Here is a 24797-nt window from a genome sequence, read left to right on the forward strand (position 1 = left end):
GAAAGTCAAAAAGGATGGAACAAATATACCAAAAGAGGTGACCATCGAGGAGGATGGAATTTGCTATACCATGCAAGTTTGGGCAGAGTCGCCGGTAAGGATGTCGGCCAGTGGTGATTTGAATTTCTGGTCTTTAGTCAACAGTTGCAACATAGAGAACCGCAGGGTAAAGAAGAAGATTTTAGGTCAAAAGAAATTAAGGTGGCTGTAGTTGGCAAGACACGGGCTATAGCAGAGCCACGTGGAAAAGTTAGTGGGCCTTTAATTGATAAGGGGGACCGGGCCGCTGGAACTAGTGAACAAAGCCCAAAATTGGGATTGGACCTAAAAGATAAATGTGCAATTGAAAGCCCATCAGAGGAACTTAAAAAGTCACGTGAGGTGCAAGAGGGTATTTTGGATGGTTTAAGTGGAATTAGAGATATGGCAGCAAAATTCCTTCAAGAATACCACAATTGGGAATTGTCGTCCTTGAAACAGACGAGAGACCAAGAAGAAACTCCCCCTAAAGGCAAAACACCCAACAAACTGAGAATTTCGAGCAAACTACCATTGAAAAACAGAGCAATGGCCAATCAAAGGAAATTGGGGTAGAACTCTCCAAAAACAGACATGCAAATACAACAGATTCATGATGTGACATGCAAATACAACAGATTCATGATGTGCAACCAATAGCCATGGAGAATCCCGAAAATCAAACTAGCAGCGAAATCGAAGCATTCAACTGGGTAAATTCCCACATCACGGAACTGAGCAAAAATTATGGGGTTGCATTCGAAGGCTTCAGGAAAGAAACTCATGGCTTATTGGTGAGACTTGATGAGAGAAGCTATGATGGAGAAAAAAGGGGTAGAAAGTATAGTGGCCACTCCCAGAAATAGAGGAATTGGAAAAAATGAATTGAAGAATTTGCAATCTAGCTTGAATGAGGAAGTAGATGGCGTAAGGAACAGGGGGAGAGTTCTTTCTTTAACTTTTAAATGAAAGTAAAATTTCTTTCTTGGAGCGTTAGGGGGATTAATCAGATCTCCAGTAGAAATCTGGTTAAGAGCTCTCTGTTGAAATGGAAAGCTGATGGTTACTGTTTGCAAGAGACAAAAGTTAGCAAAAATGTGATGGGGGTTGCTAAACAATTGTGGGCTGGTAGATGGATGAGGTGTGGGTATGTTGAAGCTGATAGAAGCAATGGGGAATTCTACTCAGGTGGGATTGCAGATTTTGGGTGGGAAATTGTGTGGAGGTGGGCAATTTCTCCATCACCTATAAATTTGAAGTTGTTCAAGAATCTTTTTGCTGGTTTCTCACTAGCATGTATGCCCCACACACTAGAAGGGAGAAACTGGAGTGTTGGGAGGAAATAGCAGCAGTCTGGGCTGTGTGGAGGCCCTTGGGTCACTTGTGGAGACTTCAACACAATAAGAGCTACGGCGGAAAGAAGTGGATGCAACCGAATAACCAATGTTACGACAGATTTCTCAAAGTGGATTGAGGATATAGAACTACATGATTCCCATCTATATGGTGGAAATTTCACCTGGTTCAAGGGGAGTAGTCACCACAGTGCTGCTAGATTAGATAGGTTTCTTTACTCAATGGAGTGGGAAGAGTCCTTCAAAAACATTAGACAACAAGTCATGCCTAGAGTCCTATCTGATCATAGCCCTATATTACTCCAATGTGGTGACTGAGAGCAAAGGAGATCCTATTTCAAATATGAGAATTGGTGGCTCAGTGTTGATGGTTTCAAAGACCCAATTCAGGTTTGGTGGGGTGGATTTATAGTAAAAGGTTGTTCTGACTACAAACTCAGTATGAAGTTAAGGATGTTAAAGAAAAAACTAAAAGAATAGAGTAGTATAAATTATGGAGAACTCGCCAACAAAAAAAATAGTCTATTAAATGAGCTGGCAGAGATGGACTTTATTCAAGATTCTAGGATGCTCGCTGAGGAGGAAACAATGATAAGAGCAACAATCCTGATAGAATTGGAAGCTCTAGCCAAAAACGAGGAATCCTGTTGGAAACAGAATTCAAGAGTCCTTTGGCTAAAGAAAGGGGATAAAAACACAAAGTTCTTTCAAAGAATGGCAACAACTCATAGAAGGCTCAATACCATTGATAGATTGGTTATCGGTGGAGAAGAGATTAAAGAACCAGAAGAAATCAAGGAACACATAACTGATTTTTATAAAAAGTTGTACACCAAATCAGAGAACTGGAGACCACCATTTGAGATGGTGGATTGCCCTAGAATAACCAAGAATGCAAGGACCCTTTTCAGAGGATGAAGTGACATATGTCCTTAAACACTGTGATGGAGACAAAGCACCGGGACCAGAAAGCTTCACTATGTGCTTTTTCAAAGACTGCTGGGAACTTATAAAGGATGATGTGATGCAAACAATCCATAATTTCCATCAAAATGAGATGTTTGAGAAGTCTTTAAATGCTACTTTTGTGGCATTAATCCCTAAAAGATATGGAGCAGAGGAATTGAAGGATTTCAGGCCAATTAGTCTGATTGGCGGTATGTACAAAATCATAGCCAAGCTAATCACAGAAAGAATGAAAACAGTAATCGGAAGACTAATTAAAGAGCATCAAATGGCCTTCCTGAAGGACAGACAAATAATGGATGCTGCAATGCTGGCTAATGAACTGGTGGACTCTATGGTGAAGCAAAATGTACCTGATATCTTATGCAAGCTGGATATTGAAAAGTCTTATGACCGTGTCAATTGGAATTTTCTCCTCAAAGTTCTGAGTGACATGGGTTTTGGGATGAAATGGAGGAACTGGATCAAATTTTGTGTGTCAACAGTGAAGTTTTCAATCATTATAAATGGTAATCCAGAAGGTTTCTTTCTGTTACAGAGAGGTTTGAGATAGGGAGATCCTATGTCTCCGTTTTTGTTCATTATAGCAATGGAGAGACTTAATCACATGATCAGGAAGGCTAATAGTTTGGGTTGGCTAAAAGGCTTCTCTGCACATCCAAATAGGGTAAATGCTACAGAAGTTACTCACTTACCATACGCAGATGATTCTTTGGTATTCTGTGGAGCGGAAGTATCACGAATTAGGCATTTAAGGGCAATCCTCACTATCTTTGAGGCTATCTCGGGGCTTCATGTTAACTGGCAGAAAAGTAGTTTCTACCAGTCAACCAAGTAGAGAATATGCAAGGCCTTGCTGATAATTTGGGGTGTCAAGTGGCTTCCCTACCCACAAAGTACTTGGGAATGTCGTCTTTGGGAGCAAAATATAAAAGAGCTAGAAATTTGGTGTGAAGTTTCAGAGAAAAGTGAAAGGAAGTTGGCTAGGTGGAAAAGTCAATATCTATCTCTTGGCGGTAGACTTAATATTATAAAATCAGTTATGGATGCACCCCCAACTTATATGATGAGTTTACTCCGTCTACCAAAAAGCATTGAGAAGAGACTCAATAAGTTGAGAAGAACATTTCTCTGGCAGGGTAACAAGGAAAAACAGGGGTATAATCTGGTCAAATGGGATGAGGTGAGACTGAGTAAAGTTCAAGGTGGTTTGGGCATAAAGAACTCGAGCATTCAGAATACTAGTTTGTTACAAAAATGGTTGTGGAGATTTAGTAGTGAGGATATGAATACTAGTTTGTTACAGAAATGGTTGTGGAGATTAAGTAGTGAGGATATGACACTCTGGAGGAGGTTCATTGCACAAAAATATGGGTTACACTATAATTGGACAACTGATGAGGTCACTTGTACTTTTGGCTGCTCTGTATGGAAATCTATTAGGAGAATATGGCCTGACTTCAATAGTCGGGTGGCCTATAAAGTGGAAAATGAAGCAAAAATTAGCTTTTAGAATGAACCTTGGATAGGGGAAGGGACTCTAAAGGTTTTGTTCCCTGAACTCAACATCATTAGCCAACAACAAACTGCCACTGTTGCTCAAGTATGGAGCCCTCAAGGATGGGACTTAATTTTCAGAAGGGTTCTGAATGATTGGGAGGTGGACAAAGTAGCAGGCCTTTTACTGGCCCTGAATGAGTTCCCAGGCATTTCCACTGAGCTTGATAAACTAGTTTCGAAGCTTCAAAACAAAGGATGCTTCACAGTAAAATCATGCTATTGGGATAGAAACAAAAACCACTCTTTGACTACTGTGTGGCCCTGGAAACTAATCTGGGAGGGTCAAGATTCCATTGAAGGTGTCATGCTTTGTATAGTTGGTGATTAGAAGATCTTGCTTGACCCATGAAGTGTTACGGAGAAGAGGTATATAGATCTGTTCAAGGTGCTCTATGTGTGAACAAGAGGCTGAGGCAAATGGTCATCTGTCTCTACATTGCAAAACAGACAGATCTGTGGAACATGTTCTTATGTATACTTGGGGTAAACTGGACAATGCCTAGGACAACTTTTGAAGTGCTGATTCACTGGCAAGAGATAGGGAGGAGAGGGTCCAAGGAAGATTGGTGGAAATACATTCCAGCTTGCATTTGGTGGACACTATGGAGGGAAAGGAATGAGAGATGCTTTGAGGGAAATGCTAGCAACATCCAAAAGATCAAGAGCAGATGTCTTAGCCTTCTATACTTTTGGTGTAAACAAGACATAGTGGGGGAGCCGGCAAGTTTAGTAGAGTTCATCCGTCAACTGTAAAGAATGAAAGTTGTTTTTTGATGTTACCCCCTGGGGGTTTGTAAATTCCACCTCACCAGTCCTCTGATGAGTTTTTGTGTGAATACAAAAGTTACCATTCTCAAAAAACTAGTCAACACTCCGCCCCATACAACATAGTCGGTTGGAATGTCACTCTGTAGAACTTACCTTTAAACTTAGGAGGCCCTTCTTATCACACAAGACTCCCGAAACGAACCTCCACTTTAACCATCCCGCACTAATATTGTGTGTGACATCCCCGTCAATCTCTCTATTCCCCTGAATCATAGACCAAAATACTTGAAACTATCCCTCTTCGAATGGCTTGAGAATCTAGCTCCACTACCATGTCCACCTCATGCGTCAAATCACTGAATTTAAGTTTCAAGTACTCCGTCTTGGTCGTGCTCAACCTAAACTCTTTAGATTCTAAGGTCTGTCTCCAAACCTCCAACTTATCATTCATTTCTCCCCAAGTCTCGACAATTAGTACAACATCATCAGCAAATAACATACACGGCACCTCCCCTTGAATACATTGTGTCAAAACATCCTTACTAAGGCGAAAAAAATAGGCTAAGAGTCAATCCCTGATGCAACCCTGTCAAAACAAGAAAAGTGGTCTGAATCTCCTCCTACCGTCCTCACACGAGTCCTCACTCTATCGTATATGTCCTGAATCGACCTAGTGTATGCCACGGACACACCTCTACTGAATCTCCCTAAGGACTTTATCATATGCCTTCTCGAGATCGATGAACACCACGTGCAAGTCATTCTCCTTTCCCTAAACTGTTTCACTAACCTCCTCACGAGGTGAATGGCCTTAGTAGTCGAGCGCCCTGCATGAAATTGAACTGATTCTTGAAAATAGTCACGATCCTCCTCAGCCTCAACTCTACCACCCTTTCCCAAACCTTCATAGTATGACTCAACAACTTGATACCCCTATAGTTGTTGCAACTCTAAATATCCCCCTTGTTCTTATATAATAGAATCATCGTACTCCATCTCCAAGCTTCGGACATTTTCATCATCCTAAAAATGACATTAAACATAGTTGTCGGCCATCCCATACCTGCCCCGCCAATACTCTTCCAAAAATCCATCGGAATCTCATCTGTCTGTCGCCCGACCCCTCCGCATCTTACGAATTACACCCTTGATCTCCTCAACCTTGATACGCCTCGTAAGTCACCAGCAGAAAACCTTTGTCCCCTCATCATTCAAAAGTCAATGGAAATAAGACTGTCACAACCTCCTAATGTGGGCATCTCCACCAACACTTTTATCTGAGGAGGAAATAGTTAAAGAGACTCCAATTTATATGACGTATGAGGAACTTGTCGAGAATGAAGAAATTTCATGCATTTCATGCAGACAAAAGTCAAAGACTATGGATAAAAGAAGGGGATAGGAACACAAAGTTCTTCCATAAAATGGCTAATGCTCATAAGCGGTTCAACAACACCGACCAATTGCTAGTGCAAGGAGAATTAATTGAGGATTCAGTCAGAATTATTGGTGAAAATTATTGATTCTATCAGCAGCTATATACAAAATCTGAAGAATGGAGGCCTTCCTGTCATTTTGAGAGTTGCCCAGTCATTTCAGAGGAAGACACGGAGCTCCTACACGGCAGGTTTGACGAACAATAAGTATTGAAATGCTTGAAACTGTGTGCAACTGATTCAGCTCATGGTCCCAGATGGTTTCACCATGAGTTTCTTCATCAAATGCCGGGAAGTGGTGAAACATGACATAAGGAATGTTATTCAGAACTACCATGACTAGGAAGGCTTTAAACTTCCAGAACTTCAACTTATACAGCCCATGTTGCTTTCACACATTATTTTGAAAGACTTGCTCAGATGGGTACGGAGGAGTGGGTGTATGGTCTCACTGGGCTTAGGCTCACCTAATCCACTCACTGCTCTTTGCAGATCCGTCTACTAGTGCAACTGATACATTCATCTTATGAAGTTTCTCTTTTCAGACTATGTACTCCAGACATGTCTAGGTTTATCTTAGATGCTCCTTGACGATTGTATTTGGGCTACCATTTCAGATATTGTATCTTAGTTTAGACTCACTGTTTTGAGATATCCTTTTCATTTATGTTACGGATTCCTACTAAGATGTTTCTTTTACTATGCTTTGGGTTGTATTATTGGTTCACCTAGGTTAGTGTTTGTTGGGTGCCATGTTGCAAAGCCTGAATCTTGTTTCCGTGAAAATCTTCACACAACACAAAGAAGAAAACACATATATCAGTAATATAACATACCAATTTCCTCCTGTTTATCTGCCAATGATGAAGTTTTTCACGGGGGCTTTTCCACTTATTTCCATCATTGGTATCCGGGAAGTTGCTATCTATGTCCATAGGATCCTTTATATTCTCATCATACATAGCTTCATTTTCTTTTAAGGTAGATAATGTTCTACAATCAAGAGGCTTACAGAGACCAAAATCAGAGAGCTTCGTGTGACCATTTTTGTCCAAAAGAAGGTTGTCAGGTTTGATATCTCTGAAAAAAAAAAAATCAAAAACATGAGCACCAAAACAGTCGCAACGTTGAAAGAACCATGCCTCAAGAAAGCTATTACATACTTGCATTCAATATTATGCACATAAATTATTGTAAGTCTTAATCATCTCATAACAATAACTTTCACAAATCGGAAGTTGATGCAAACATACCTGTGAATGTAATTATGCTTGTGAATGGACTCTATAGCTAGGACACTCTGAGCAATATAAAACTTAGCTACACTTTCAGACAATGTGTCTTCTCTCATCAGCAGAGTCATCATGTCACCGCCAGGAAGATACTCCATGACAAGGTAAAGATATTCAGCATCTTGGAATGAGTAGTATAATTTTACAATGCAATGGCTGGCCACTTCAGCCAGTAAATTTCTTTCAGCTCTCACATGCTCCACCTGCCAAAATCAATTTTTCAATAAGGAATCATGTTGGGGATATATTACATTAGAATACATTATGTAGAAGCAGATGTCACATGCAAACAGGATACAGACCCCACCCCTCTAACTTTCTACTAAATAGAGGATGCATGAGTAGCTCTCCAGTACACCAACCACGAGTCTCAATCTTCATACAGTGTACAGTGGAAAAAAACGTTAATATGACCAATCATTTCATTTCATGAAGGGAATAATCGACCTTGGTTGGATCATTTCTGTTTCTCGAAGGCAATAAGGTTCTTCATTTAAGGAATCAATGCCGAACCTACATGAGAAAGGGCTCGAGAAGAAGTTCTTTTTTTTTTTTAACAGGTAACATGTATGTATATATTAGGAACCAAAACTGTACATGGGTTTAGCGAAACCATATTTACAAGTGTAGGCTGAAAACGAAAAACTAGACTGCAGCCCTATACAGAATCTAAAATATCAACCAAGAGATAGTATCATATCTGAATTTTGATACACCAAAAACAAAAAAACATACGAATTCAACTTCATCTCCTGTTCTGAGTTCTCCTTGTTCTCAAAACATCTGGAGTTCCTCTATTTCCAGATAGACCACCAAATACATACATGGACAATTCTCCATCTACTTTTGTCTTTAGCCTGACCTCCTGCTTCACCCCAACTAAAAAGAACTTCTGACATCTTGCCAGGAATTATCCAAGTTATGCCTCTTAAGATAAATGAAAATTCTCCAAAGCTGTCTTACAATGTAAAAAGAGATGGTTAATTGAATCTTCTTTTTCTCCACATAAGAAACACCTGGAACAAAGTGGTAACCCTCTCCTCATTTTTTCCTGAGTGAGAACAGGCCCCTCAGCCAAAAGCTAGCCAAACCAAGCTACTTTGTATGGAATTTTGTTTTTCCATATTTGTTTCCATGGCCAGTTGTCAATCTGTAGATTTGACTATATTCACCTTAAGTGCCACTGCTATATCCTTGCCACCACAGTCTATCAGCCCAACTGTTCCACTGAACAGTTCCAAATGTTTGAAGAATCCATTCACCCTGGATATTTCCCAATTATTAAGGCTTAAGCATTTCTTCTGAAAGTGATATCCCAACCTTGAGGAGACCATGTATCTCACTGTCTTCTGCTGGGGCTCCAGAAGAAAGTTTAACACTATTAAGTTTTAAAAGATAAGTTATCCAGTAAAACGAGGAGGACCACAGTGACCCCTTTAAACTTAAAAATAAAATATAGACCAAGAAAGCATGTCATGAAATTCTCTGAAGGATCCTGAAATACATTGAGATTTAAAAGGAAAGAATATTGAACAAAGAGATCTGCAACTATTCTAGTGATAGACTTATTTGTTTTGATATCAGTTATCCGGGCCAGCTAGCAAGCACCTCAATTAATGCAACAACACGTCCAGCCCAAAACCACAGGTTGCCAAAGTAATCCAAACCACCAAATTGGAGGAAATGGGGTGAATCATCTAGCATCATATGTTATATAACGAAAAAACAACATCATATAACCTGTGGTGATAAATGATATCAGCTAAATAGACAAATATGGTTTCTCTTATAAAGAAGAGAGAATTATGAAACAATTATGAATGAAAATCTTTTAGCTTTAAATTACAAAGAACCCAATGAAGAAATTCTAATTTTGAAGTAATCCTAACTTCCTACCTAAATTCAAAATCTTGGTCAAAGTTGATGGGATGATGTAACTATGAAATGTACTGACTACTGTATAATGGCAGCCATTTCTACCTGGCAAAAGACCAGTGCAGAAATACCTGAAAGTACAGTTACACAAGAGCCCAAGAGATCACACACGATGCAGGATAGAAAACTAGTTAGCACATGCCTTTTGGATGATTCTCAAACTAGTCCATTTGCATTCCGGAGATGAAACTTGAATCAGACAAGAGTACTAAACTCTGACACTCCAGGATGTATTAAGAATTCTTCTTTACTTGCTTTTACGAGTTTTGGATGTTAAAAGCATTCAAGAGAAGCTGAATGGGAGTTTCAATAACCATGTATCATCCAAACTAGTGGAGGACGGCCATAATCTGTTATATGACCTGCTCTGTTCCCATTCATATAACTCCAACAGTAGTAAACAATTTGTCGGTTAAGTCAAAACAGATTTTCCTAAAACCAGAAGTTCTGAATCAGATACATATCCCTTTCAAAACCTAATGTAAGTGTAACAACAATAACTAAGCCTTAATCTCAACTAGATGGAATTACCGACATTGATCCGTGCCATTTTTATCTATTCTTAGTTAAATCCACATTAATTCCTAGAGATTGTAGGTTGGACGGGAGTTTGTCCAAAGAAAATGTATCAGCACTAAAGTCAGCTCATAAATTTGGTCGTCTTTGCACATGCTCTTTGCATAACATAAAACCCCTTTCATAGAAAATACTAGTGGTGCTAGTGAGTATAATATTTTTAAAGATGAAACGGGACAGTAAATGAATTAGAAGGTTTCTGCAGGATATCCCCAGAGATAAAAGTTCTTAATCTGTCTCAAAAGTGAATAGTAAGATTCAGATACAAAGGTTGAACTGTGGAATTCTTGGGCTGATCTTGGATATCAAATTCTCCACCTATGGAAACTTTTTGAGCATGGTAACAATATATTAAAATCAGCACAAAGTCAGTGCTGGAGCCATATTTACCAATTGAAAAAGCCACAATAGTATCCTGTACTATCTTACAAAGAGTCTAACATGTCAAGTAAGGCCTTTGTATCATCTACAACACATTGATACCTTTCTAACACCTCTTCCCAATTTCCTGAGATTTGTTTTTCTTGAGCCAAGAGATAGTCCTACGTAAGTGGTGGGCAAGAATCCACCTCACAAGCTAAACTAGCTGCTAAGATCCGGATATTAGCAACTTCATTAATGGGAAAACATGAGCCAACATAGCATTTGATGCCATCATTCGAGGCCAACACACGAGGAATCAGGCTTTGGTCACATTGAAGGCATGAGAATATGCAAGGGGAAACCATTTTGGACACTCAAAAGAGCAATTCTGTGTGTGGAAGGTTGCTTGGAGGCTTACCTTGATGACTACCCGAGAGCTCCAAAGGATTGCACATGTTGAAGCGTAAAGTGGAGTCTCAACACTACAAGGCCGCCCCTTCATTGAAGTCCAAACGCTCCATGGCCGCCCTTCATTAAGGGTATTTTGGGGATTGCACATGCTGAAGTGTGAAGGAGAGTCTTAACACTCCAAACACACCATGGCTGCTCCTCTCGTTAAGGGTGCTTTGGTCATTTTATCTTTCATTTGTAATAGACTATAAATAGTCCCTTGTTAGGTCATTTGCTCCTTAGTTTTTGATGATTATATTTTGAAAGAAACATTCTTGAACTCCATTGGGGGAACTTTTAGTGTAGGACTTGGAAAAGCCAATATTGATCTTTGCTTAGAAACGGTGGTTGTAAGACGGAGTTGATTCCCTTAGCGGTCACCATAAGAGCTTGGTGTTGTTATTACGGGTCTTAGGGGTCTTATCGTTTGATACACGGTTTGGTTCCTATTTCTTGTAATCTCGTATGTCAAGCTATCTATCTTTACTTTATTGCATTTGTTGTGTTTGTTTCTTGTTATCTCTAGTTGTTCTCGATTTTGTGTTGCTGCCATAGCTAGTTATCATCTTGTTCTCAGTTTTTAGGCTTGCTGTTCTAGCTGGTTTTTGTGTTTCGTAGTAGATCTCGTATCATCCAATTTACATGTAAGTCCTGAAACAGCTTTAGAAATGATCAAAATCAGCCTCATGTGCCTTAGTTGATCAACACTAGTTTTATAGAATACAAAAGAGTCATCTGCAGAGAGGAAATGAGACAGCCGTCTATGTTTACCACTTTTAAACCCTTCTATCCAACCATTCCACCTTGCCCCCTTCAACATGATATTTAGCCCTTTTATAGAGATAATGAACAAGAAAGGTGATAGTTGATCACCTTCTCTTAAACTTATTTCAGAAGAGAAAAAACCTTCTAAGGAGCTATTAACAAGCATGAAAAAATCTAACAGATACAAAAGTATATCCAATTGTCAACTTTCTCCCCAAGTCTATATTCCTTAAGAATCTTAATAAGAAAGTCCCATATGGTCATATGCCTTTCCAATATCAAGTTTACCGAAAAACTCAGGCACTTGTCCTTCAATTCCGGTATCCACACATTCATTGGCAATCAAAGCAACAGCCATAATCTGACGAACCTCCAGAGAATATCAGCAGAATTGCTAAAACTAGGCACATAATGATAAAAAAGCACAGAAATAATGGAGGCAACATTTCTCACCTGTCCTCTGATGAGCATTTCAGATTTCTTTAATTTCTTCATGGCATAAATGTTGCCAGATTTCTTCTCCCTGCATAATCTTACCTGCAAAGCACATGTATCCACGTATTAGAATCAGGAATGGTTCTGTAAAAAGATAAGTTCAATAGCAGCACAATCCATGTACACCGAAGAGGAAGATATTAGTGAAGATAGTCATTTCAATTTCTCCACAAGGATAATTGAATACTGACTCAAACTTCAACCATGGAAGCCAACAATGAGCACTAATGATAACATAGATATCAGATCAGATGGAGAAGATAATCATGGTCCCAGGAGGTGCAAAGCCATTATAGTCTCCACTCGTCCCTAAAATAGAATAGATAGTTCTTTATGGACATGAGGTGAAACTTCATTGATTGAAAGCTTGTTCTTGTGTAGTCATGGCCCGAGGCGGTGCTAGCCATTATTGTCCCACTCTTCCCTAAAATAGAATAGATAGGTTTTCTTTGGGACAGGAACTACAACTTTTCATTGAAAGCTTCATTCTTGTGTTGTCTGTTTTGGTAGAACAACTTATCTTTTAAAAAAGATAACTGATTTTGGGAAATTCCTGCAATCATTGCTCAGGTTAGACTTTAGACTAATTGTGTCTGTATGTTGTTATTTGACGTCGAACATTGTAGGCGTCCATAAAATGAACCTTGGGCCTAAGTCCCAAAACTTAACTCATGAGATGAGGGTACTCCAATACAATAGAAGGAGAAAACAACACATACCCTTTGGGGTCATTTGGTTGGAGGGATTGAAAAAAGAGAAAATGTTCAGATAGCCTTGTACTAATCCTCAAGATTTGTGTCATTTCAACTATTGCATACCAGGAGAATAGTTTAAAGTGAGAACTCAAAATGGCATGTACTTTCTACTTGCCCCATAAATTTTATTGGTTGAGATTTGACAGTATACGGAATTTTAAATAATTATTGACTTTTGTGTTATGTTAATTGTGATGATAACATATTACTCCCTCCGTTCCTAAATAAGTACTCTTTTTAGCTTGGGCACATCCTTTAAGAAAATACTCATTCTTAGAAGACAAAAAGTGTTTTTACTAACTTAACCTTAATAAATACCCCTTGAAAAAGAGGTAGCTCTTTAGTAGTTTCTTGGTGATGTAAAACCGTCTTTAAATAAAGAAGGGCAGAATAGGAAAAAGACCATTAATGTCTTCTTGATTATCTAAATGAGCACTTATTTAGGAACAAAATAAAAAGGCTAAAAGAGCACTTATTTAGGAACGGAGGAATAACTGTGCTGGCTGAAAAGTTTGTTCCATAGAGAAACTATTCTAAATTAAATTAAAACATTAAATGAATTTGAACTTTTCTCAACTGATGTACCGAAAGGGACAATTTGAACTTTTGCAATTTGTGAAAATTGCAATTTTATGACGGGAAATGTCAAACCTTTTGCGCACAATATGAAGTGTCATACTGATGGTAGGAATAGATTACTACTTTCAATTATCAGTTTCTCTATATCCAAACATTTGTATGAATATAATGCAAATACAGTAGCAGTGGAAACAGATATAAATATACATATATGTATATACATATATGTGTGTGCGTTATATATGTGTGCGTGTGTGTATATATTCTCCTATATAATAAGTCACGGTGTGGCAGGTGAAGCACACACCACATCGTCGACATCCCTGCTTGCCGTCATTTGACGTGCTTGCTCCGTAATTTTACTATATCATCTCTAATTAATTATTATATGTCATTTAAATATTAAAAATATTAATTATATTTAACAAATAAAAGAGAAATTTATTATATATCTGCTTCAGCTACTTCAACGATAATTTTACTATATCATCCCTAATTAATTATTATAAGTCATCTAAGTATTAAAAAATCGATAATATATAATGTTAAATTAACTTGACGTCTTATATAAAGTCGTCTTAATTATTTCAATAGATATTTTTTATAGTAATTTTGCTATATCACTTCTAATTAGTTATTATAAGTCATTTAAGACATGTTTGTACTATATCATCCCTAATTAATTATTATGGTCATTTAAACATTGTGCTAATTAAATTAGAATAGAAAAAAAAAATTATAAATCATAAGAACTAAAAAAATATTATTTAAAAGACATAATTGACTATTAATGACACAAAAGTTTGGACAAGGAGAATAACATATATTATTTGAAAATTACATAAAAAGTATTACTATAAATTACAATAGTTAATAATTTAAAATATCTAAAAAAAATAATTAATCTGTTATATATTCAAGAAAAATACATAAATTACAACATTTAATAACTTAAAATACCTAAAAAATAATTAATCTGTTGTATATAGCAGAAAATACGTAAAAAATTTATTAATCACAATAATTAACAAGTTAAAAAATTTAAAGGATATAAAATATTTGGTTGACTCTCGAAATTAAATAAATGTCACTTAAATTGAAATAGAAAAAAACTTATTATAAATCTCAATAATTAAAAACTTAAATTATTTTTAAAATATAATCGATTATCAATGCCACAAAAGTTTGGACAAAAGGAGTATCATATTTTTTAAAAAAATTACATAAAAGGTATTCTAAATAAAAAGAGTTAACTAACTTAAAATATTTTATTATATATTTCATAATTACTATGTGAAAAGTAAAAAAAAAAATAATAGAATCTCGAAATTATATGGGTATCATATTAATAATTTAAAATATTTTTATACAAATTTCATTAATCTAAATATAATAATATATGCCTAACTAAGAAAATTTTCAATGATCAATATTGGGACGTGCGTAGCACGGTTGTAGCCAACTAGTATATATATGTATATGTGTGTGTATCTATCTATCTATCTATCTATCTATACATATATATTTGTGTGTGTGTATATGTACACATAATATATATGTGTGTGTGTGTATATGTGTATATGTACACATATATATATATGTATATGTATATATGTACATATATATATATATATATAAGGGTAATGGAAGCAGAAAATTATGAAAGGAAATTCTTTACTTGCAATCTGAACAAACAACAGACCTTAAAGGGATGATACTGACCTCACCATAGGCTCCTCTGCCAATAATCGTTAGAAGTTCAAAATCATCCACACATATTTTGTGCCTCTTCAGTCTCATATACTCTGTCTCCTTTTGCTCTAGATCTTTCATTAGATGCATTTGCTCTTCTTTAGGCACATCTGAAGATGCTAGCTTTCTTTCTAGAATCCAACGCCTATTTTTAAACAATATTGTAACAAGGAAGAGATTGAGAGAAGTGTACCTTAGTTATACTCTCAAGCTATTGTGGGTTCAAATAGTGATGCGTACATTCTAAAATAGAAAGGATTAACAAGATTATAGATTCTACAGGAAATTAACATTCATAGGTATAGTTATAGTTATAGATCCTAAATGCATGCATGCATGTGTGTGTGTGTGTGTGTGTGAGAGAGAGAGAGAGGGAGATAAAAAGAGAGGGAGAAATAATATATTTATAATCTAAGTTGCTCGGACTAAGGTGCGGGTGTCCGATATGGGTGCGGATCTAGAGGTCAGATCCTTCATGATTTAAATTTTAATATTCGGGGTATGGGGTATGGATCCACGTACGAACATAGGCATGCGGATTTGACTAAAAATCATTGAGATGCTAGTCTTAGTGAAGTATAGTCAAGGAAAATATCAAGATTTATAACTGAACTCTGGAAAAGATTTTGATATTTTGCTTAAACTTTAAACTGTTAGTTTTTTTTTTCCTTTGATGAAATATTGTGATGGAGAAAGATTCTTACATACAAGACATAAGGAAAGCATCTTCGCATACATGTATGTAACAAAAGCAAATAACATCGTATGAAACTTGATTTTCTACAAAAAGCACCCAGTCTTTTATAACACGTATCTCATACGTGCTGCTAATTTACACTACCACATAAGGATGATACCCAAAACAAAAAGTTGATCACCATTTATATCCGTCGGAAATTACGTTAAACTACATTCCATGGTAGATAATACTGTAATTACTCTTCCCTCAGTTATGATTTATACAGTGATAAATTTCTAAATATCATTTTGATAACCGTGGTGTTTGGGCCAACTTGAGCACACCCCAACTAACTGCAGTGGATGCCTACCACCTCTCACCCGCAACAATAAGTACCGAATAACTGTGTCCACAAAGGCTAGGACATACGAAAAGAATCATCTAGTGCTTTAGTCTCTGCTGGGATTGGGACAAGAAATCATAAAACTGCTCAATCTGATCTCTCTAATTGACTCCCAATTTGGCATTTGCAATTTTGCCACTCACACCACATAAACGAACTAGTCAATCTGAACCCAAGTTACCAAAAGCAAAAAGAGCAAAAAGGCTCTAAGGTTTGTTGGGGCTTAAAGCGCAAAGCACAAATAAAAGTGTGGGCTTCAATGAAAAAGGCGCAAAGGGAGATAAAATAAAAATATTTACGTTTAGTCCAAGACTAATAATTATAAGCACGAATAACAAATATATGACCAAAGAAATTAAAAAACAATTACGATAAAGTGAAATATCAACGGTTTAGTGTCGCCTCTTCAGAAGAGACTCATTGACAAGGAAAAGTATGTGTTAAAAACTTGACGACAATAGTGAAGCTCACATAAAGCAAGGGAAAGCGCTCAACAAGTTTTGAGCCTCGCTTTAGGGCTTAAGAGTGGCTTTGATAACAGTGCATGAACCTTTAAAATTTGGATCATCCATAAACAACCAACTTTTTCTTGATACATGGTGTTGGGACAACTTTCTTTCGCGCACCTCGACTAAATCCACAAGATACCTACCACCTCCCACCAGCAACAGATACCAAATAACTCTGTCTACCAGAGCTAGGACATACGGGAAGAACTCTGTCTACCAGAGCTAGGACATACGGGAAGAATCACCTTCTTTTTTTTGGTCTCTGGTTCATTGACCACTAGGCCACACCCTTGGATCCATAAACAACCAACTTAAAGTAAGGCTGTCAAATATACAAATTTCACTGTTTTACAATGACACCAAAGTCAAATGCTTAGCCTCAGTAACAATAATATGTCATCATAGGACGCCTAAGCACTCCAATTTACCTTTCAATGAATTTATTCCCCTCTCAATCCCATCCAAACTTTGGGATTGGACAGGCTACACTTTTTTTTTATACAGGTAACTTATATTCCTCAACATTCAAGGCTATGCTGGCCACCTCCAAAAGTAATTACAGATACGGAAACAACAAAAATATTTACAAAGAACCTATGAAATCCACTAATTGGATTTCCTCTTCTATATTTTGTTCTTTACACCAAAAACCTAAGGAAGTAATTACTGTCTATTTAATCTTTTGTATTGAGCATTCTTTTCCTTAAAAAATCCTCTGGTTCCTTTCCTTCTAGATATTCCACAAGACACAAGCAGGTACCGTCCTCCACCACTTCTTTTGACTCTTGTTGCCTCCCCTTCTAATCCAACAACTCATTACGTCTGTTGTGTGTTCGGGCCCACACCAGTTTAGGCGAGCTAAATTGAAGGATAAAGCCTATACTTGTGTTGTTACTTTGCAATGCAAAAATAAGTGTTCATTGGTTTCCAGAGCCTCTTTGCAAAGTAAGCATCTAGAGGCTATGTTGATGCCCCTTTTCCGTAATGCTTCATGAGTCAAGCAGGCTCTTCTAGCTACCAACCAGACAAAACAGCTACACTCTTTCAAACACTACTCCATGGCCTTGTTTTCCTTCCTCCAGTTACAAATAGACCCCACTTATACAATCTGTTGACAGAGAATCTTCCATCAGGGTGTTGTCTCCGTAATAGTGTGTTTCCAAGTTAGTGCCCGGGAAGCCTTCTATCATATAAAGTAGTTCAATTACCCATTCTATCTCTCAGTCATTTAACAACCTTCTACAAACCAAATTATTCCACCCTTGTTGAGACCACAACTCACTAATTCTACTATCAGGATGTACACTGATAGAATAAAGTCCAGGAAACAAACTTTGAAGAGATCCTTGACTAGTCTAGTCTTTTTCCAGAATATAACCTTATCCCCTCCCAACTTTAACTTTTGTATAAACTCTTAGAGCCGGCCAAAAGCTTATGATAATCCTTCAAACTCCAACTCCATAAGTGGTTGTTACTTCACCTGAACACTATTGTCCTTCTTGGCCGAATTTATGTTGTATCAACTTTTTCCATAGTGCATGCTCCTCTTGGTTGTACCTCCATGGCCACTTGCTAAACAAACTTTTGTTCTGTAACTTGAGATTTCTTACTCCCATACCCCTACCATTCCTGCCTTGTTGAATAGTTGCCCATTTTACTAAATTGAAACTACTCTCAATTTATTTCCTTGCTAGAGGAAATTCCTCCTCAAAGCATCCAGAGTTTTGATCACCTCACTAGGCATATGGAAAAGAGACATAACATATGTTGGTAAGGAATCTAGCACAGAGTTTATCAAAGTGACTCTACCTTCCAGAGTACCAACTTCCTCTTAGTTTTCTCAATAATTCCATCCCAAATAGTAATTGCTTTATGTTTTCCCCCCAATGGCATGCCTAGATAGACTGTTGGTAGCTTCTCAACCTTGCACCTCAAGATGTTTGCTAGTGTTTATAACTGTTGAACTTTTTTTACGGGAAAGATACTGCTTTTTCTCCAGTTAACTTTGAGTCCAGAACAAGCCTCAAAAACTACCAGAATCACCCTTAAATAACACAATTGTTCCAGGTAAAAGCAATAAGCCCATCCAAACAAGCCCTAAATCAACTCTAATACAGTTAAGCTAGTACTAATGAGTTGAAAAATCTAAAAAATGCTCAATATCAGTTATAAGCTAAGTTAAAAATCTAAAAAATGCTCAATATCAGTTATAAGCTAAGTTGCTCGGACTCGGCAATTTCGGTGCCGCACCCGTGTCGACACGACACTGACACGGGTAAGGGTGTGGGATCGGGTGTGTTGACCAACAATTCGGAGAAAAATTAAAAAATTGATATCTCAAAGTAAAGATTTGAATAGCTCGGAAACAAAATACCTTCAATTCTGCTGCTACATAGTAATTTATGTCAGTCCTTCTTCCTCTTTTGAAGCCTTTTTCTTGGTAAATCTTTTTGTTCGAGTGGCTGTTGCAGGTATTGTTCTCAATGTTACAGGTTTCTGAAGCCGAGAATTGTCTGTGCCATGGTGGACAACTAGATTGTGCGCAAAGTGATATTATATTGTTTTGAAAAAAAAAAAGATATCCAAAACATGTAGTTGGGGACGAAGATGGAGGAGAGAAGACAAAGCAGAGGAAAAGATGAAGAAGACGACTGTTTAGTCACCTAACACTATTTGTTTTCTAATTGACCTGCACTCCTTTAATAGCTGCCACGTTCATTATTTGTTATTAAGAATAAACATTACAATATTTTAATTAAATGAGATGAGCTTTCCATATTAAATAGCTGCATCTTTGATTATTTATTATTAAGAATAAATAATTTATCTTTATTTTGATTAAATGAAATAAGCATTGTATATTAATTAGAGTTTATAAAATAAGGATAAATATTATAATTATTTAATTATAAATTAAAGATTAATGTATATGCTTTGAAAGCACACATTTTTTAATGAAACCAAATCTAGCGTAAGTATATATTAAACATATTAATATTCTCATTTTTTATTAGTTTTAAAATACTTGTCAATTTTGAACTATATGTATAAATTTTTTATTTTTTTTCCGAGTCCCCGCACCCGTATCTGTATCCAGATCCATATCCCCGAATCTCAAAAATTCGATCGTGAAGGATCTGACACTCGGATCCGCACCCGAGTCCGACACCCGCACCCGAGTCTGAGCAACCTAGGTTATAAGGGTCAAGTTGCACTAGCTACATAGAAAAAGTAAGCATTTAGCTTTCACAAGAGTGATTTGGGTTTGAGATTCCATCAAAATATATACGGTCACTTTCTGTCCAAATATACCAAAGCATACTTGCAGGTCCCCTTAACCTGACTTTCTCAATAGCTCTATCAACTTCCATAATCTCCAGCTCTCATTGGCATCCTAGATATTGAGTAACATAACCCTACTCAGTCTAAAAATAGAATAAAACATGCTCGAGATCTCTACTGCCCAGTGAAGGAATAGGTGTGATACACCCCAAGGGCCCCCAAGGCATTTAACAAGGACCTAAACCCGTGAACTTCAACATTGGCAAGGGTTATTCATGAAGAAGGATGCACTTAAGTGCATTATAGAATCCTCCCGAGGATTTCATGTATTCGTGATAACATCTGATGAGTCATATGTTGAGAAGATGAAGAATTAGGCTTTTTGATGAATTCAACATCCAAACAAGGCCCTTACTGGCATTAAGGGTAAAAATGTAATAACATAGGGTCTTCATTATTTGCTTAGTATAAGCAGCTTCTTTTATGTTGGAAGACTGAGAATTTCATGACAAAAAAATACTCCATTGTTATTGAGAGATTATGAGAGCTTGCTAAGTTTTAAGTTATTTCTTGTTTGGAAAAAATAGGTGCTTAGGATATCAATTCCCTTGAGGTTCTTCTTAGAGTTAGGTGCTCATTGGGATATTTGAAGAAGATCACTTTAATTTAATGAAGTTGGTTGTATTTGATTCCCAATTTGTGTCTATTTATTTATCTTCTCTTGTCTCTTTGTTCAGCCTCTTATTATTAGTCTTAATCGTGCTTCATTTTCTTGTTAATCTTACCTTCTGTTTTAGGGTTTGTATCATTTGGTATCAGAATCAGGTTTATGTTTGTTTTCACAAATCTTAATATTGGGATTTTGATCTCTTCAAAAATAAAAATAACAACAACAACAAAAAACCCAGTGTATTCCCACAAAGTGGGGTCTGGGGAGGGTAAGATGTACGCAGTCCATACCGCTACCTCCGAATAAGTAGAGAGGTTGTTTCTGATAAATCCTCGGCTCAAGATAAAAGGAGGGATGCAACATGAAGACTTACCAAGGGGTCACCCATCCTAGTACTACTCTCGCCCAAGCACGCTTAACTTCGGAGTTCTAATGGGATCCGGTGCGTCAGTGCTGGTATAAAAATAAAAAACTCAAAAACCCCATCCCCCCAAAAAAGAATCCAAATATTGTTTGGTTTTGTTTGTTTTTCTTGACACAGATCTTGATTCTCTAGTTTTTTTAGCTTAAATCTTGAATTTCACTTGATTTGGAGATGTAGAATTCAAGATACCATGAAACAGTTTTGAGCTTTTGCAACTTTGTAGAGTTTGAAAAGTAGGTTTATTTTTAGTTTGATTTTGAAGGCTAATAATTAGTGGGGATTGTTTGTGGCGTTGAAAGGAGCGCGTTGGTGAAAATTTCATCAAATTTGGAGTTGAAATGAAAAAGTCATGAAGATATGAAGATTGGGGTTTTCATTGTTGTTCTTGAGCATCTTCATTTTGTTCTTGAAGAACGAGGTAAGAAAATACACTTTGATTCAAAAATTTTGAGGTTAAGGTTGGTCAAAGTGTTAGTGGGGCCACTTGGGGAAATTTGAAAAAAAAATTATATAACAAAAAAAGATATTTCCACATGGCAGCCATCCGGCCTGCCACATCAGCAGCAAGATACATCATTTGGTCATTTGGTATCAGCCCAATACACAGTGCCTAACAGGCGCATGTACTGCAACTTCAGAGGCCTTTTTTTGCACATTTCTATACTTCGCCTAATAGAAATGAACAGTTTGAGTATTTATATAGCTGACAAATTTTTGGGTCCCAAATTTTGGGCCCCTCAAAAAAAACCAAGTGTCCAAATTCCATGATTTTTTTTCTACACTTTCTTCCTTCCATTTCTCAACTATTGAACAAGTAATAACATATTTAATTACTTGTTAACTAGTTTTAAACATCCAAATCTTTTCTTTGATCATTTGAACTAAGTAACAACAAGTAATTCCTTCAACTTTTGTTACTTCGTTTTTGAGTTCGATTTTTTTCGTGCTACTTTTTTTGAAAAGTTTTCTTCTTTATTTTCCATTGAAAGCTCTTGATTCCCATCCTTAGCTTTTGAACTTTCATTCTTGAGTCGACAAGAATCCATTCTTAACCTTCAAGTAGAGATTGGACCCTTGCAACTCATTGGAGCTAAACATAATGTGTTTGCTTGTTTTGTTTGAGTGTTATAATTAGGTACCTAATGGAAGAGCGGTTGGATAGATTGAGTAATTAAGTATAAACTCTTGAAGCAAGGAGTAGGGATGCTTCTTTCACTCCTCCGATGACTCATCATGTTGGAAACACGAGTGGAGTGCACCATGACTCCTCCACTCTAATTTCACCGGATGCTCTTCATCGAATGCTCTATCCGACATCCACCGCTCCCCCAACCCAAGCCACAAATGCTACCCACCAACGCCTCCAACCACCACCGTATGCTCCTCCCTGTCGACAACAAGTAAATCAACCATCACTAAATAGACCTCCACCCCAAATGCACCCATCCACGCCGAAATACCCCACCAATCCTTAATATCAATCATTGGGTGATAAGCTACAAGAGGAGTTCCAAAACGAGTTAGATGGAGTAGATGATGAATACCACAATCGAATAAGAGGTCCATGCTTACATTTTCATGGTGCTCGTACAGGTAGAGGAGGAAGGCATGGTCCTATCCCTCAATTAGGTAGGCAACGGGGATTTCAAGGCCAAGAACTTTATGTTGAAAACTATGGTGAGGATCTATATGAGCACATTAGGCCTTATTGCCATCTTAGGGGTCGAGACACGAGCCTCAACTCCACTGAGGTAACTCTCCCACCTTTTAAGGGTGAAAACAACCCCGACGTGTTTCTTGATTGGGCGATACAATGTGATCAAATTTTCTTGACTAATGAGATGTCCGAGGTGCGGAAGGCATCTTATGCAATTGCTTAATTTGAGGGGTTTGGGTCAACTTAGTGGGGAACTCAAGTGAAGGCAAGGAGATTACATGATTTAGCTCCCACTCCTACTTGGGAAGAACTCAAAGTTATCTTGAGGCGTAAGTATGTCACCAATCGGTATCGCCAAGAACAACTCAAGTAGGTCTACACTTTGCAACAAGGCACAAAGAGTGTGGAACAATACTATGATGAGTTCCAACTTGTGAAGATGAAAATAGACTTTGAAGAAGATTCTTTGCATGCTATGACACGATTTCGAGCGAGGTTGAGTAAAGAGATTGCTTCCAAAATGAAACTCCACACCTATCGTGATATTGATGAAACTCTTGAAGCAGCTATTGAGATTGAGTTGGGACTCAAGAGAAACTCAACAAGTCAAGAGGCTACAAAGGGTCTAGGAACTACAACAAAAAAGGGGGATCTTCCTCTTCCACTTGGTCCAAAAATAAGGGCAACACACAAGAGACCAAGAAACCACTGGTCCAAACCACTCAAGTTGAGAAGACTACTCCCAAATCCATTCTACATGAATGAGGTACTTCTTCTAAACCTCTTCGATGTTTTAAATGTCAAAGATTTGATCATAGAATGAGTAAGTGCCCCAATCGGAGGGCTTTTGTTGTTATGATTGATAATTCTTGTAATGTTGATGATGCACCTCTTCTTAAGGGGAATGATAATGAGGGTGCTCATGACGTGATTGATGATGATGAGGATAGTGAAGAATACGGTGATGTTGTTATTCCTTGTGGGTTGACTAGAAGGGCCTTGGTCCTTCACGATATTTCTCAAGAAGGGGAGCCCACCCAACCAAACTATGTAGTGAGGAGGACAATGATAAGTAAGGCCCTAGATGACCCAAACCATAGGGAAAACCTTTTTCACTCTAAGTGACTCATCAAAGGAAATGTGTGCTCCTTGATAATCGATGGAGTAAGTTGTCCTAATGTTGCAAATACTACTTTGGTGGACTTTCTTCACCTTCCCACCACCAAACATTCTACTCCTTACAAGCTTCAATCTTCAATGGTTGAGTGAATGTGGGGAATTGAAGGTGCATAGGAAAGTTGTGATTAAGTTTAGAGTTGGTAAGTACCAAGATAAAGTTTTGTGTGATGTGGTGCCACTGCAAACTTGTCACCTCTTGCTTGGGCGACCGTGGTAATATGATAGAGCTACCAATCATGATGGTCGCACCAATCGATATTCCTTTAACCATGGAAGGTATAAGCACATTCTACATCCTATGACACTGGTACAAGTTAGTGACATGTACTATAAGTTGACAGAGTTGAAGGAGAAAGGTAAGGGTGTGGATGCTAATAGTGAGCTCAAAGGTATGTGTCGTGGATGATAGTAAAGGGAAAGGTAGTGCTAAAAGGAAAGAGAAGGTGGCCCTTTTGGCAAGTTTAAAGGAGATTAAGGATGAGTTGGAGGAGAGGCATCTGGTGGTCCTTCTAATGCATAGAGATATTCTTTGCTTACTAACGACCTAACTTCTTCTCTTCCTAGTTCTATTTTTCTCTTTTGCAGGGCTATGAAGATGTGTTTCACCAGAACTTCCAAAATGATTGCCCCTTATAACGGAAATTGAGTGTCAAATTGATTTCATCTTGCGGTCCCAATTGCCAAACAAACCGGCTTATAGATCCAATCTGGCGAACAAAAAGGAACTACAAAGGCAAGTGGATGAACTCCTTAAGAAAGGGGTGGTGCGGGAGAGCATGAGCCCATGCGGTACCGGTGATTTTGGTTCCCAAAAAGGATGGCACTTGGCGCATGTGTGTGGATCATTGAGTCATCAACAAAATAACGGTAAAATATCGTTATCCCATCCCTTGACTTGGTGACATGCTTGATGAGTTGAGTGGTTTTGC

At 37.6% G+C, this 24797-nt stretch overlaps 1 protein-coding gene and 1 pseudogene across 5 annotated transcripts in view; both read right to left on the minus strand.

Moving 5' to 3' along the window:
• The window catches only part of LOC107838985 (serine/threonine-protein kinase 38), an 82005-nt gene that overhangs the window by 51789 nt on the left and 5419 nt on the right, over positions 1-24797 (minus strand). For 4 of the 5 annotated variants that reach the window (XM_016682301.2, XM_047395336.1, XM_047395335.1 and 1 more), the window contains exons 2-5: positions 15036-15210; positions 11938-12021; positions 7357-7598; positions 6940-7183 (exon numbers count right to left, since the gene is read on the minus strand). In XM_016682301.2, coding sequence (XP_016537787.1) covers positions 6940-7183; positions 7357-7598; positions 11938-12021; positions 15036-15210 — 745 coding nt within the window. Of the gene's footprint in view, positions 1-6939; positions 7184-7356; positions 7599-11937; positions 12022-15035; positions 15309-24797 lie in introns of all 5 variants that reach the window. The other variant, XM_047395338.1, reaches the window with a different exon arrangement.
• Positions 20960-21078, minus strand: LOC124886808 (annotated as a pseudogene).

The sequence above is a fragment of the Capsicum annuum genome, chromosome 8 (genome assembly GCF_002878395.1).
Source record: "Capsicum annuum cultivar UCD-10X-F1 chromosome 8, UCD10Xv1.1, whole genome shotgun sequence".
In the NCBI taxonomy this organism is placed as follows: domain Eukaryota; kingdom Viridiplantae; phylum Streptophyta; class Magnoliopsida; order Solanales; family Solanaceae; genus Capsicum; species Capsicum annuum.